This window comes from Xenopus tropicalis, chromosome 4, assembly GCF_000004195.4.
Source record: "Xenopus tropicalis strain Nigerian chromosome 4, UCB_Xtro_10.0, whole genome shotgun sequence".
In the NCBI taxonomy this organism is placed as follows: domain Eukaryota; kingdom Metazoa; phylum Chordata; class Amphibia; order Anura; family Pipidae; genus Xenopus; species Xenopus tropicalis.
Genome location: NC_030680.2, coordinates 131737985 through 131753510, shown reverse-complemented (window position 1 = coordinate 131753510; position 15526 = coordinate 131737985). Strand labels below are relative to the sequence as shown.

Below are 15526 nucleotides of genomic sequence, written 5' to 3'. Positions count from 1 at the left end.
GATTCCCTTTTCTCTGTAATAAATAAAACAGGAGTTTTCACTTGATCCCAACTAAGATATGATGAATACTTATTGGAGGCAAAACAATCCTATTGGGTTTCATTAATATATAAACGATTTTTTAGTAGACTTAAGGTATAGAGAAAAGAAAGATCCTTTATCCAAGCATTCTGGATAACAGGTCCCATACCTGTACTGTTACTATCTTCCATCCCTAAACAAGAAGCAATCCTATTTACAGTGGCTGAAAGTCTCAGATAACACAATCTGTACATCTGGTTTCTTAGAAAGCCAAAGTACACGACAGGAAAAAGGAAGTCATAACTTGGCGTATAACTCACAAATAACAAATTGAGAAATACAAAAAAAAAAAAAATCAGCGTGATTTTAAAAGAGATAAGAGACTTACATGTGGTGAGGTTTATAATAACTATGTGCAATAGTGGCTTGCTAAATATAGTTGCATTACAGACCTATGTATCATACCCCTATGCAATAACATTTATATTCAACAAGCGACAAATAAATCAAATAAATAGGGTTTGGTTTGTTTTTACCCTTATTGCCTCCCCCTTGGTATGAGCAGAGTTATTGGCCATGTATGGTGCTTTAATGACAACTGATACCTGATTAGGGCTTGGACAGACTCTGGCTGGAAAGCTCCATTTTGCAATGACCACATCAAGCTGTAGCTGCTGTATATGCCTGATGGATCTACTTGGGGACATTTCTTTCTATTTATCTCACCAGCTGATAAAAGCAGTCAGTCAATGGTTGTCAAATATGTGACCAGCTTTAGTTTAGTGAGCCCTCCAAACTAAATGTCCTACACATGCCTAATTTTTGAAGCTGACGCTGAAACTATACAGTGTATCACAGGCTTGGACAGTAGTCATAGCTAAATTCCAACCCCCCGAAAGTCACATAGGTGCATTTTACTCCTATTCTGTTACAGATAGAACCTGTATGCTCTCCTGAGATATCTATATTTGTCTTTTTCCTTCAGCCACTATTTTTCAGTGTTCTGTGACACTCACCGAGCACCTAGCTGGAAAAAATGCAGATTCTACTTGTATCAGGAAGAATAAGGGTGAAGACACACGGAGCTACTAGTAGCAGCTACTTGTCATGGCTACTAAAATAGACAATGCTGATCATTTACTGATAATAGTCTCTATGTGTGTTTTAGCAGAGGCAATTCTCATTATTGTCTATGGCAAGGTATTTTCTGGATTTTGGAAGCCATGAACTAGTAGATCAGTGTGTATTCACCCTTAGGGGAGTAAAATGCACAGCTCTGTTTATTCATTGGCTGATATATGTGTACCCTTCATTTAGGGCTCTGGCACACTGGGAGATTAGTCGCCCGCGACAAATCTCCCTGTTCGCGGGCGACTAATCTCCCCGTGTTGCCATCAGTTGCCATCCCACCGGCGAACATGTAAGTCGCCGGTGGGATGGCACACACGGCGGCGCGATTTCGGCATTTTTTTCTTTTTAAAATAAAACGTTGCATCGACTTTATTGTATTAAGGCGACGTCACAGTTATGTAAACACTACATTCCCTGCGTGTTTCTGAGCATTACCTGAATGTTGCCTGACCTCCCTGTACTGTGTTATATAAAACCACCTTTGCAATCACTTGCTATTTAAGAATTGCAGGGACAAAGTAACTGCTAGAAATAAAACTTAACCCTTTGTTTATACATTGAAACAAGTTAAAGATCTGAAAACTGTATTTTCTAGATATAATGCTTTATAATACATGGTCCCCTACAAGATTCTTTTGCATAAGGTCTGTCCTGAGCACTTTCACAGAAATGCCATTCAGCTTGCCGTACTGGGTTTCCATTAATCTGGGATTCGATGTGAGCCTTTGTTTTCATGTTTCCGAGTCTGATCCTCTCGTTTGTTCCCAGAAACCGACTGCCAGCCGGCGTAAGTCTTTCGCAACATCGGGACGGTTTTCTAGATCTTCATACAAAGAAACCACTATTTCCAGCTTTCGGTAGTCCTCTGGTTTCACAAGACTCCTGACAACTTGTAGACAACGCTCTTTCAGACTAAAAACTGTAATGAAAGAACTGGTGTGACTGAGTGTTTTCAGAAGACTGTATTATTGCCATACAAACGGGGATTAAAGCCTTACAACATAGGTTGAGTGCGTTATGTTGAAGTATTGTCTTGGGCACAACCACATAACAACCTGCTTACCTGGCAGTGAGATATTTACAAGAGCGGGCTGTCCATTTACGTTTGGATTGGGCACATAAACCTCCTTCTTGTTAACCATGAGACCCACATCTGTTTCAGCTTCTCGGAATAGCCATATGTGCCCTGTGTTTTAGGGAAGAGGAATTGATAAAACAAGTGTGAGAAGGCAGATAATTCTAAAAGGGTTAGTGAGAAAAAGAAAATAAATGATATGGGCATCCGTGTTCCAATATTAATGCACCCTTCCCTACTTAGGTAGATGTGCATTAAGTTTGAAAAACCTGTTTACTGGTTTGCACCGAAGATCATGCAGATGATTGTGTTTTGTTAGGCACAGCGCCTGGGAGCCACAGCTGACACGGGGAGTAACACATATGTTAACTGATCACATTCCACCTTGTTGGGTGTTCAATGTTGGTCTCAGCCCCTGTGAGTACAGTTGGTAAAGGCAGAATGAGATCAGTTCACATCATTTACAGGAGGAAGTGCTGTATCTTATCCTATATTGCAGCAATAAAGAGATTTATTTAGGGTAAGAAGATTGCACTTGTTATACATTACAGAGTGAGGAGCACAATTTTCTCAGAATCCAAAGTGACTGATTTATTGGTAGCACAACAGATGTGATAATTGCACTAGGAACAAATCACTGGCACTGTAAATTCAGAGAGCTTTATGAAAAAAAAACGCCAGGCAGCGGTGTTTGCTGAGTGCCGTGCTGCCATCTTCTTTACTTCTCCCAGGTGTCCCCGCACCAGTTATAGAAGGGTGCATGTATAATTCTCCCCAAAAACTCTGTACTGCGTATGGCACTCAATAGCCCAGCCTAGGCAAGTAACTAGGGTCACTGAGAACTATTTGCCTCCCACCAAGTGATTTTCCCTTTCCTTCCCCTTTAACACTGGTGAATAGATGGTGTTGCCAGTGATAAATGGTGCTAACTCTTAGGGGCACATTTACTAATCCATGAACGTCCGAAAAGCGTCCAAATGCGTTTTTTTCGTAATGATCGGTATTTTGCGACTTTTTCGAGTGCTCAATACGAAAGTCGCGACAATTTGCGAAAGTCGTACTGGCTATTAAAAAGTCGCGACAATTCACGAAATTTGTAATGGCTATGAAAAAGTTGCGACAATTCACGAAAGTAATAATGGCTATGGAAAAGTCGCGACAATGCGCGAAAGTCGTACTGGCTATGAAAAAGTTGCGACAATTCACGAAATTTGTAATGGCTATGAAAAAGTCGCGACAATTCACGAAAGTAATAATGGCTATGGAAAAGTCGCGACAATTCGCGCAAGTCGTAACGGCTACAAAAAAGTTGCAAAAAATATGAAAAAGTCGCAAAATGTTCGTTTTCCAATCCGAATTTTTCCCATTTGGATTCGGATTTGTGGATTAGTAAATCAGCCGCTTAGTATGATGTAATGATATTCTGGGAAAATTTGCAATTGGTTTTCATTTTTTATTTTTTGGGGATTTTTCTGTTATTTAGCTTTTTGTTCAGCTCTCCAGGTTGGAATTTCAGCAGATACCTGGTTGCTAGGGTCTGGCTTACCTTAGCAACCGGGGAGTGGTTTGAATGAGAGACTAGCATATGAATAGGAAAGGGCCTGAATAGAAAGGTAAGGAATAAAAATGAACAGCCTGCATCCCCCAATCCCTCAATTACCTGCACATGATGTCAATAAGGAAAAAATACAGTGCAATGTATTGCAGGTTATGTAGTTCCTGCAAGCTGTGGACAAGTTATTAGAATTAGTAACATCAAAGTTTTAGTCCCTCCTCCCCTGCTAGGATTTCAAATGATGCAGAAAGAGAAGAACTGCCTTGCGGCTGGATTTTGGCATATACAAATGGTATTTATTCATACTTTTTGAAGGAACACATTACAGTGATAGTTATTTTAGGGGTTTCTGTGCTGTGTGGGGCACTTTAACAAATTTTGGTTCAGAAGCTGGAGTTCCCCTTTAATGAAAATTCTGTATTTTGTCATTCATCATAATGTTTTGAACTCACTTACTACTCAGCGGCTTAATTCTGAGGCCCATGTGTAAGGAGGACATTAAAAGAGAATGAAAGACAGAATCATTGGGGGGGGGGCAGTTTGCTTGGCACCTGTGACTAATGGCTAACCCACTGTGGGCAGCTGCTATCATTTCCAGGCACCCCCAGCACTAACTGCAGCTGATGGGCAGAACAGAAATCATGCCCTACTGTGGGTGCTGGCCCAGGGTGGCACTGGGGGTGCCAGCAAACAGGGAGGGAGATGGTGAGCTCTGCAGCAGGTACCCAGCACCCTAGCATATTTTTAAAAGAGCAGTGCCAACCTGGGTAGCAGGTTAGTAATTAGAGTCCCTGTTAGTTGCCCAAAAGGTTCCCCCCCCCCCCAGCCTTTAGCCTTAATACAAAAGCATCACTTTAGCTGTGGTCATGTGATACCCGGAAGCCCTCAGCCTCAAGTTGATAAAGAACTTCCTAAAAGCCCCCTGGCTCGGCTAAGGATGCTGGGAACTGTAGTAGAAGCGCTCTGTAGCACCGACTGTGTACCGTACCGAGGTAGGTGTTCATCCGACGGCCCGAACCCGCTGGGAGTGTCGGGTAAGACTGCGGATCCCCCTGGAAATTGACCCATATGGGCTGCACGGTGCGCGTACTCCGGTTACAGAACACAACCTGCACCGGCTGGCGGCTGTTAAAGGATCGGAGTTGAGGAACGGAACCTGGACGGGAAACGTCCTGCGGCATCCCGGGGCTTTACAGTAGGACTAGGCCCCACCGCTCACCATGGCAACAGCCCACTGCGTCGAACACGCACACCACGTTCGCAGGCTTCCAAATGGTTCCTACAGGATTGGCGCTAGGGGGCGCTCGCTGTCCGAAAAGAACTTTGGCTCGTACTATAGTTAGCAACTAGTTCCGCCTGTATATGGCCGGTTACTACAAGAACTGCAACTCTGCAATGATAGGCCGGGGCCGCTATAAGGGGAGAAGCAGGAGAGTGGGCCCAGAGCAGAGTTGGTGGGTTTTCCACCACTTGGGTTACTAATTTAAGTACAAACCTGCCAAGGTTTAAATTTGAGCTAGTTTTTGGAGCCTTGGTGTGGTTGTAGTTTGGAAACTAGCCAAGGTTTTTCCCCTTACATGCCTATCTGTATGTATATCTATCTCAGTGCATGCTGGGTAATGTAGTTTGTCTCTTACAATTAGCCTACAGCTAAGATTAATATAAAACTACAATACCCAGCATACCCAATTGGACAGTATAAACAGAAGCTCCCTTTTCTATTCCTCTTTGCTGAACCTGAAGCAGCAAAACTACAATAACCTGCATGGACTCGGCACAGAGGGCAGGGAAACATCCCAGTAGCTGGAGAGGGGGCGTAGGGCATGGGTAGTAATTATACACTTTAAAAAGGCAAGTTTTCCCATATATACTCCTATATTGTTTTCATTGCATGTATTGGGCTATTTTTGGACTACTTTTGAAGTGGCTTTTGGCTAGTTTTGGGCTGGTATTAGAACTGACTTGGTTTGGAAAAATAAATCTGGCAACCCTGGCCCAGTGTATAGTTATGTACAGCCACTGGCAGATAAACACATGGCCTCTCCATATAATGGTGAATAAAGCATGGCCCAAGCATAACTAGATATCTGCCATTTATTACTATTGGATTTACAGCTGAAAGCCAAGAGGAAAGGGTAGTAACTCTAGTCATTGTTATCCTGCTGAAGGATTTGTCAGTCCATTAGAAATCTAAATATCTGCCACCTCGTCAATGACTATGTTTCTTGAAAATTGTAGTAATATTTCCTCTGTTCCTGACTGGTTTTTAATTATTCTTCCCCGCAGTTTCTCAAAGTACCCACATCTTAATTTTTACCCCCCATGAACAAAATACTCAGGTGCATCTGTATGTACTCCACTCACAAACTCACTGCTCCTCACAAACTCACACTCACTGCTCCTCACAAACTCACACTCACTGCTCCTCACAAACCTTGGGTTGACACCATTACAAGAAATTGGAATGTTTAGTGAAATTCTGGGGCTACAATTTAAGGGTCTGCTGGAACACTGTCCACAAAACTACTTTATAGGAAAAGTAAACCCTATAAAACTACATTTCTCAAAACTATTCTAAGCTCTGCATACAATATTATATGAATTAGTAGTAAAGTATTTTTGTTTTCATAATATTAGCTTTTATAGTTATTTTAAACAGTTGTGCCACCTGCTGTTGACTTCAGCTGACTGGCTACAGTTAGTGAGAAAAGGAAAGTCTTGTGATGTTGCTCTGCTCAGAAAATGAAGTTAATGGTGAGTTCTAAGTAGAGCCACATGACAAGACATTCCTTCTATTTTTGACTGTAGCAAGTTGGTTGGAATGAGCAGCAGGTGGAACATACATAGTAAGTTAGGTTGAAAAAAGACATACGTCCATCACGTTCAACCATAATGCCTATATATAACCTGCCTAACTACAAGTTGATCCAGAGGAAGGCAAAAAACCCCATCTAAAGCCTCTCTAATTTGCCGCAGAGGGGAAAAAATTCCTTCCTGACTCCAAGATGGCAATCGGACCAGTCCCTGGGTCAAATTGTACTTTGGAACCGTTATATCAAATTGCGAAAAAAGTCACAAAACATGTAGACATTTATGGGCTTTCATATATGTGGCACCAGTTAAAAGGCGTATACATTCAGCACCAGCAATATATATTATGTTCCTGCTGTATTGTGGGGAGAATTTTTTTTTTTATATATATATTCCCACAATACAGCAGGAACATGATAATATATATTGCTGGCACTGACCTGCCTGCTTGAACATATATGCCAGGGGGTATGGTGACTGATCATACTAGTATTTGTTTTCTATATTAATGTTGCAATAAAAAAAAATAAAAAAAATTAGCATGGTATTTACTGTGAGATACATATTGAGAGGGAAGCGCTATTAACATTGAAGGTTAAGACTGTCTAACTCGGAGCCTGTTATTTTTTGTTTGGCTTTAGGGCCACTCACTTCCAATATTCCAATAACAATGTTGGGGATGTCAGCCTGCTATGAGCATAGCCAGCAGTTTGATATAATAGAAAACAGACTTTCGATGCTTTGTACAGAACAGGTTACATTTATTTAAACAACAAAAATAAGGTTGTAAATAAATATAAGAGAATCACCTTCTCTACCAAAACCCTTAAAGGGAAAACAAATCTCATTATAACATGGCATCAGCAAACTACTGAATACAGGGGATACTGAACAATTTCTGCATATATCTGTATATGACTTGCAGTGCTATTTGCCTCTTGAATCATTCTCCACTCCCACCAAAAAAACAGTGCCATTAAGTGCTCAGACAAAGGTAGGCGTCAGTTTATATGAGATCTTCCATTGCATATTGAACAAAAATATTGTTAAGGCATTAGGCAGTGCTCTGCTACCTTACCAGTTACTGAAAGAAATAATCATGGATGACTATGCCAGTATAAGAAGTTGTATTTCCCCTTTAAAATCAAAGCTCAGCCTTGGGCTAAACCAAACTAAGAAACCAGTGTCGCCTCAGTAAAGGTTAGAAAACCAGTTAGCATAAATCCACTTGGAACACCTGAGTAAGTTATTAGAGCCCGTTATTGAGAGGACTTCAGGCCAGTCGGTCACTCATCCTTAGGGCAAGGGGCAGGATCGGCCAGCTGGCTTTCCCTCTGCGTTTCTTTAGTGCTGTCAAAGGAGGTCCGTTTCAGAAGGTAAACTCCAGCGTGAAGCCCTCCTATGTTCACCCAGACTGTGTGCACTTTTCTCCATAAGTGTCCAGCTTTGGCCAAGGCCTAAAACACAGCAGATATAAAGGTGACCCAAACTTTAGTGACTGTGTAAAGCAATTGCTTCATTTGGATAGTACATGGCAGTAGCAATAGAAAGTAAAACAAATATTAAAATTATCATAGCTTTAAAGGAGAAGGAAAGGTAAAAACTAAGTAAGCTTTATCAGAAAGCTCTATGTAAATACAGCCAGAAGCACTCACAGAAACCCTGCACTGAGTCCTCTGTCAAAAGATACAGGATTTCTCGTCTGTTTGTTTTCCTATGCCAGAGACATGCAGCTCTCTCCTGCTCCCCCCTTCCTCAAGAATGCTAAGAACTGCCCGCCCCCTTAAGAATGTGTGATCTGAACCAATCAGCAGGAAGCTTCCTCATAGTCTTACTAACTGAGCATTTACACCAGTCTTGGTCTTGGTGCAGGAGCAAGGCATTATGGGAACGTTCTTTACAGAGCTCAGTATTTTTTTCCTATGAGGCTTCTGATCATCTGAATGGGAGAAATATGGGTAGACTTAATGGTACTATTGAGAGAACTGAAGGTATGCCTGCAGCTTGAGATTAAATCTATTAGCCTTTCCTTCGCCTTTAACATATGCTAAGACTTTCTATTTATTAACACCAGATGCTTGTCATATAGATTCAAGGTTACCCATGAAACAGTACAACCTGTCCCTCTGCACAGCCATTCCCTAATCCACCTAGATCTGACCAAATCCTGCCCCTGGTCCAACCACAACCCATCAGAGAGCCTCAACACATTTTTACAGCTGTCCAGGACCCCCTGTATCCACTGGGCCCCAGACAGAAGTCCTGCTACAGTGCTCCCTTTCCAGCAAAGTCACGGATACCTTAATGAAGCACTTCCTGTCGTGCGTTAGCAGTACAGCTCTGCCCGTCCCTGCTCTGCACACACGGCTCATCTCCCTAAGGCAGGCTGGATACAGGTCCCAGTTCTTTTTCTTTGAACCCATTCTGAATACAAAAGAAGAAAAACACTTGGTCACCTGGACGGAATCTTTAGTCTGGACAAAGTGAAAGTATCACATTAAGTGCAAAACCTACAGAGTGTCTAGTAACCAATAGAAAGTGCTCCAGCAGGCACCATTTCCTGGTTTCCTCTCTGAAAGCATACTTCTCATTGGTTTAAAATAATTTATAACCAGGACATGTTTTTAATACATGGGCAACCTGTGGCCCTCTAGTAGCTGGATAATTACCGGCATCCTTGGGGTAGTATTGGAAGCTATAATGTGATTTAAGCACTATATGGTTGTGTAGTAAAAGGTGCAAAGCAGACTCCATAATGGTACTTTTGTAAACCCACCGGTGTCACAGCAACACTCACCTCTTTCCAAACGGCATGTCCGTGACAATGACATCCACTGATCCGTCTCTTAAGGGCAGGCTGGAAATATCCCAGTGAACTGCATCTATACGGAGATTCGATGGGGCACTGAAGAACAATTTAGAAAAAGGAAAAGCCTGAAGTTATTTAAAAGATGAGATATTAGAGACCCTTCTATTTATTCCGTGTATTACTTTTGCTTTATAAGCACAGGGCCGTATTTATATTAAGGCACCCAAGGGCCTGTGCCTGGGGCCACAGGTTTGGGGGGTGGCCCCTGGGTGCCTATATATTCATTTTTTTTTTTTTTTTTTTAAATGCTTCTAGTCTCAGCTACAGGTTTCCATAGAAAATACCAATCCCAATGTTTGCTTTTAAACAGGTGACCAGTAGATTTTACATGCTGGTTGGTTGCTATGGGTTACTGCTCCTGGGCAAACTTAGTGCCTTTTATTACATAACCCCTTTTGAGTACCTGTTCACTACAGTCACAACCCATAAGGGATGAAGAAACCACCAGGGAAAATCTGGCCCTGTTTAAGTTACATCACCGATTCTTTCTTTTCACCATGAATCACCCATGCAGGTAAGGACCCCCCTAAAGCGCACGCTATACATGTCCTCTGGTAATGCCTATGGATACAGTTTCTAGGTAGCGGTCAGGGAAGTGGCACACAGGAAGTCACCCGTGGTTAAATTTCAGCTACTGCGAGCAACTAATGTCTCCGAAATGCCTTCCTACTGGCAATTAAGTGAACTGATGGTGAGAAGACACAGCGCTTGATTTTCTGAAGTCACCTGAAGTTTCCAGCACAAGAGAGTTTGGGCGACTTGGAAAAACGAATTGTTCCACATGCTTTCCTGTTGGTGATTCACCTTATCGCTGGTGGGAAGGCATTCTGGGGAGATTTGTCACCCAGCCGAGATTTACCTGTCACACTTGCCACAAGTATATATCACCTTTCTGGGCTCTGATGCTTTCTCAGTAACGACTGGATATTGCTCCCAGTTCTGTTCACTGCCTGTTTGTTATTGTCTCCAGCAAGGAAGAAACTGCCCGGCCACTCGCTCACACCCTGCAGAAATAGGCACAAAGTCAGGGAAAATGGGATCTGCACATTACTGTGTTAATAACAATTACTGCACAGTTGGGGCAATAAGTCATTTGGTTTCCTGGGCTGGGAACGGAGTATCAAAGGAAATATTACGTTTTTACACTTGCTAATATAATGAATTTGAAACAAGCGGAGAAACATCACTTGGCACTGGATTTAAACCCCTTCTGGATTTCCCAAAGCCCAAGCTTTAAATACATTCAGAAAATCCTTAAATACTGCCCTTAAACCAAGTTAGGAACCCTCTTAAGCTCTGCACTTAGTTACTTAAAGAAAAACCTATATCCTCATGAATATAGCCCTGAGCTATAGCACAAATATATCCTGGTTTTCACATAGCAGGTCAGTGGCAGCCAATACAATATTACCTCTATGGGGATGGCACCCGTCCCACACATGGGGTCGATAATGACATCTGAAGGCTGCAAGTCACAGAGTCTGAAGGAAGAAGATAAAAGCTATTTAATGGATAATACAGGTTAATCCATATATCACTTTCCAAGTTGGGCTCCATCCAAACTTATACAAAATGCATGTCATTCTTTAAAAACATTAGCCAGATATTCCTGATAACTGATTATTGGATTATAACAATACATTTATTCCTTAAAAAGTAAACTGGAGAAAAAGAATCTCAGTCTGAATGACGTGTGCTTATTTACCCTCCTTATTTCTGTTAATGAGTCGTATGTTTGTTAATGCACAAAATACTCTTATATGCTATTTAGCTTCTCTTCACAAGTATTTCAACTACAACAGGCTGTGGTGGGGGCAGCGGATTCTTGATGAATGAGCGACCCCCACATCTGGTCTCACCTGAGCATCCCATAGGCTAGGGTGGAGCGCAGGGTGGTAGGACCGAAATGCGTGATGTTTCTGCGATGCAGACTCTCTTCAGTGAGCGCAATTCCCACCACCATCTCATTATAGCTGATGTTCAGCAAGACCTGCGGAAGAATGAATTGGGATCATAAAACCAGAAATCCATCACTTCACAGTGGGGGTGGGGGGGGGGTGTAATGCTTTGTACGAGTCAGATGTTTTCCTTTCAATCTATGGAACTGAGTTTCTGTGTAAAACATGAAAACAGGTGTTTATGCAACTTTTTAAAATAATCCCAACTAAATGGGTTTATGTCAAAAAGGGTAGGTGTATTTTCCCTTTAAGGGAGATTTATGTGTCTCACTGGGAAAAGCATTGCTCTGTTTCTTGCATTCTAAAAGTTGAACTTCCCCTTTAAACCACACACCCTGTGATACAAGCCCATTGGCTCACCTCCACATCAAAATTGGTCATATCCGCTTTCCACTGGAAGTGCTCCTGCACCGCCCCGCCGAAGTCTCTCGCTGCGTCGTTGGATGTGAAACTGTGTTTGTCTCCGGCTCGGTTGCAGGTGACGCGGAATTTCAAGACATTACCTGAGGCCGTTCCATTATCCTTCCCTTCTGAATCAGGCGGCGTATCTGCTTCCTTGTCTGGATTCTGGGTTCCCTGCCCTTCTGCTACTGATGAAGGCAGAGTTTTGGGAGAATCTTGCATCTCCTCAGAGATTTTATCTGTTGCACCCTCCTCTCTTGGGTGTTCGACTGAATCCTCATCTTGCAAACTCTCTCTCTCCAATGAGCCCCTCGACTGCTCTGTATCTGCACCCTCCTCTCTGGGAGTCTCTGCTCCACTTACTGTCACTGGCTGCTTCTTCTCTTTCCCAGGGTACCCTGGTTTCTTGCGCTTCTTCCGTTTTTTCAGACTGTTGTTAAGTTCCCAAGCGCTTAGTGCGCTCTCCCAGGGTAACTTTTCAGCGAGATCCCCAAGATCTTTAAGTGCATCTTCCTGTTAGAGTAAATCAGACAACCTTTAGTTACTAACAGTACCTGCAGTACTATATCAATGGGGGAAAGACTTGGAAAGAGCACTTCTTCTCAGCACTATTGCAATTTACATGACTTTTTTCTAGTCTCTAAGATATCAGTAGTTTTTAGACTGCTAGTATAATAACTTTGAAACAACAAAAAAAACTCCTGTGCTGTTACTCTGCTTAGAATTGAATAGAGAAACATTAGATGACTCTTCCCTAAATTTACTTTCTGAGCAGAGCAACATCCCAAGACTTTCCTCTGCTCAACAAATGAAAATTCTGCAGACTACGGCCAGTTGGTAGAACTGAACAGCATGTAGCATTGTTGTTTTAAATTCATTTTATTAGCTGCTAATGTTTTGAATACATATCAATAATAATTAATTGATTAATTGTTCAGAAGAGCAATTTTATATAACTTTGTTTCAAGGCTTTGCTTTTGCTATAAAGAGAGAACGCAAGAAGGGGAACAAGTATAGAGAAGGCTGCCCTGCAGAATGAACGCTCAAGCACTGACCTTTGTTTCCTTGAATGGGAAATCTGAAAACTCTTTCACGATCACAAACAGATTGTCCACTGACCTCAAGCGATGAACCTGCGTATCAGGATAGGAAGGATAGGAACCAATCAGCAGCTAGGCTGACCTGATAGGGAACTGAAGCCTGTCTGTGCTTGTTTGAGTGCAGGGCTGTGATTGGCTCTCCCCCTCCTACTGTGCTTCTGGCAGGGACCGTTAGGACACGCCCACCCTTCATTTGAAACAGGGACAGAGAACTGATAGGATCTATAGGGAGCTCCAATAAAGAGGCCATTTTTACAGATAGGATTAATATTTAGCCCAAAGGGAAACCAGCACCGTATAATATCCATAACTGCCTACAAAATGAGGGTTTTTTCCATTTATCCAATATGTCTCCTTTAAAGGGATATTTTTTTTTATATGATTTTTTTCTTTTCCCTTTTTTTTTTTATATTCCCCCACCTACCTGGGCTAGTCTATCCTTCTTGATATCAAAGTAGATCTTGCCTCGGTCTTTGCTGATCTTGCAGGGACAGCCCAGCTTCTCCTCCACTTCTGCGGCTGCTGTGAACTCAAACCCAGTGGGGACCGTGGCTCCAATGGTAACATGGGCGTCTTCTAAATTGGCATCGGCACTTGGCACTGTACTGGTGCCTGCTAGGGTCACCTCCAACAGGGCTCCTGTCACTTCATCAACTTGGGACATGTTGGTGTCTCAAATATCAATGGTCTGTCAAATGTCAAACCCTTCAGACTGTAAGAAACATATGTTACTGGGATGGAAATAACATTTTGAAGTCACAAATTTTGTTATTATCTAAATACAGAGCAATAAATACCCCCATTTACTCTTTATATTGGCCCAGTGCTAAAACTAGTTTACTATACTGCTTCTGAATGGCAGAGGATAGAAATGCAGAGGGGTTCATTATTGTTGACACCCTGAAAGCCACTGGACAATGACTGATATAGTTTTAATTTACAGTAAAAATGAATGTTGCCTTAAGGGCACTGTAACTGCTGGCTATGCCCCTGTAACTGCTGGCTATGCCCCTGTTACTGCTGGCTATGCCCCTGTAGCTGCTGGCTATGCCCCTGTAACTGCTGGCTATGCCCCTGTAGCTGCTGGCTATGCCCCTGTAGCTGCTGGCTATGCCACTGTAGCTGCCGGCTATGCCACTGTAGCTGCCGGCTATGCCCCCGTAGTTGCCGGCTATGCCCCCGTAGCTGCCGGCTATGCCCCGGTAACTGCCGGCTATGCCCCGGTAACTGCCGGCTATGCCACAGGAGAACTAATGTTACAGTTGTTTAGAAACCTAAGGAAAAAGTAAAGCTTGGGATGGTGATCCCCCACTCACAGACTATGTGCTTGGTAACCCCATTACTAAACCAAGGTTTATAGGACACATTGTTCACCTGCCAATTGTAAACCTGGAACATTTAAACCACGCCCCTTATAACCTAGAACGATCTAGGATGCCCTAAAGCTTTCCCTGTAGCAACGGCTGGAACCACAACTCCCATCCATCACCCCCTGTGAATTACAGAACTAAGTCTAAAATCAGCTGCGAATCTAAACTCGTAATCGTTTGCGTTAAGAAGCAGCCCCAACACCCCAAATGTCTCCTCCAGTCCCCCCACAGCTAATCCCTTGGCATTGCTTGTAATCGCTAAGTAAGTAGAGGGCTGAGCGATATCAGTAGTTGCGATCCACAAGTGACCCCCTACAGTCTACTTACTGAAGCAGAACCCCTTCCAGGGCTCAATCAGGATCCTGCTAGAAGTAGGCAGCGTGCGGACCGGAGGCAGACATGACACTCAGATTGGTTACTCGGCGCTCGGCCAGCTGGCCTGGGTAGGAATAGGGGTGCGTTTCTAGAACCTTTCCAGCAGGTGTCGCTGTTTGATTTCTGGAAATTCTGGAAATGCTTTCGCCTGATTATGTTTGTGGTCTGTGGAGCTTTAACACAAACCAATTGTAAATGTATCTGACTATTATGAAACGTATTTTCCTTATTACTGTTGCAGATAACTGTGAAATCAGCTCAGTTAAGCTCATTCCATCCAATTTTTTTTTTGCACAATTAAAAATAAAAAAGCTATCCCACAATAGTTGAAGAGCTAGAGCATTAATATTAATGTGTAACAGTCACCTTTTTGAAAGAATGGTCCTTCTGAACAATGAGCAAATTTGTACCTGGGCAGCAACCAGTCAGGTCAAATGTGAGGTGCGCCAAGGGCACGGTTAGGTTCCATAGGTTACTGTCCAGTGCAAATTTGTCCGCTCTTATCTGTCAGTGTTATCTTGCCAATGTCCAGAGTTGGGCCAAGTAGTATTTGTGGCCTAGGCAATACTACCTGCTTCAATTACATCTGCCTCCCCCTCCCCTTACAGTTATGAGCCATATTTTACTCCCTTCCCAGTGCGCCCCTGTAGCAACAAAAACAGACATGCGCTTCCCCTTTCTATCCTGCACCCACAAACCTGCCATTCCTCCTACCTGTCTCTGCCAAACCTGAATCAACTGAACAGGAAAAGCCAAAAACCTGTGGCCTCCGACCACTTATTGCTCTCCCCTGTACTTATGTGCCCCTAGGCATCCCCCATCCTCTTCTGCCTGCCTCATTCTAACCTGGTAATGCCCG

General features: G+C 42.9%; 2 protein-coding genes across 3 annotated transcripts; both read right to left on the bottom strand.

The window, feature by feature from the left end:
• Positions 1-1494: 1494 nt before the first annotated feature.
• vhl (von Hippel-Lindau tumor suppressor) lies at positions 1495-5012 on the bottom strand. Its single transcript, NM_001016367.2, has 3 exons — positions 4771-5012; positions 2216-2338; positions 1495-2071 (listed from the first exon to the last, which is right to left on the bottom strand). The coding sequence occupies exons 1-3, from the start codon at positions 4961-4963 to the stop codon at positions 1884-1886; spliced, it is 504 nt and encodes a 167-aa protein (NP_001016367.1). The 5' UTR covers positions 4964-5012; the 3' UTR covers positions 1495-1883.
• Positions 5013-7331: 2319 nt separating this feature from the next.
• Positions 7332-14738, bottom strand: thumpd3 (THUMP domain containing 3). Of its 2 annotated transcripts, NM_001199489.1 has the most exon segments (11): positions 7332-8050; positions 8894-9017; positions 9391-9498; positions 10351-10466; positions 10874-10943; positions 11322-11452; positions 11781-12061; positions 12182-12335; positions 12878-12955; positions 13347-13634; positions 14620-14693. In NM_001199489.1, coding segments are annotated over 10 exon segments (1473 nt in total). In that variant the 5' UTR covers positions 13587-13634; positions 14620-14693; the 3' UTR covers positions 7332-7879.
• Between the last annotated feature and the right edge of the window lie 788 nt (positions 14739-15526).

What these genes read in the sequence shown, in the direction of transcription:
- thumpd3 (XM_012960798.3), bottom strand. Translation starts at nt 13,586, where the DNA reads ATGTCCCAAGTTGATGAAGTGACAGGAGCCCTGTTGGAGGTGACCCTA. An exon ending in TGACCAATTTTGATGTGGAG is followed by an intron (nt 11,453 to 11,780) that starts GTGAGCCAATGG and finishes ATTCTTCCGCAG; the next exon opens with GTCTTGCTGAACATCAGCTA. An exon ending in AAGCATCAGAGCCCAGAAAG is followed by an intron (nt 9,499 to 10,350) that starts GTGATATATACT and finishes ATTGTTCTTCAG; the next exon opens with TGCCCCATCGAATCTCCGTA.
- vhl (NM_001016367.2), bottom strand. Translation starts at nt 4,963, where the DNA reads ATGCCGCAGGACGTTTCCCGTCCAGGTTCCGTTCCTCAACTCCGATCC. An exon ending in TCGGATGAACACCTACCTCG is followed by an intron (nt 2,339 to 4,770) that starts GTACGGTACACA and finishes CCTAAAACACAG; the next exon opens with GGCACATATGGCTATTCCGA. An exon ending in TGTAAATATCTCACTGCCAG is followed by an intron (nt 2,072 to 2,215) that starts GTAAGCAGGTTG and finishes CTTTCATTACAG; the next exon opens with TTTTTAGTCTGAAAGAGCGT.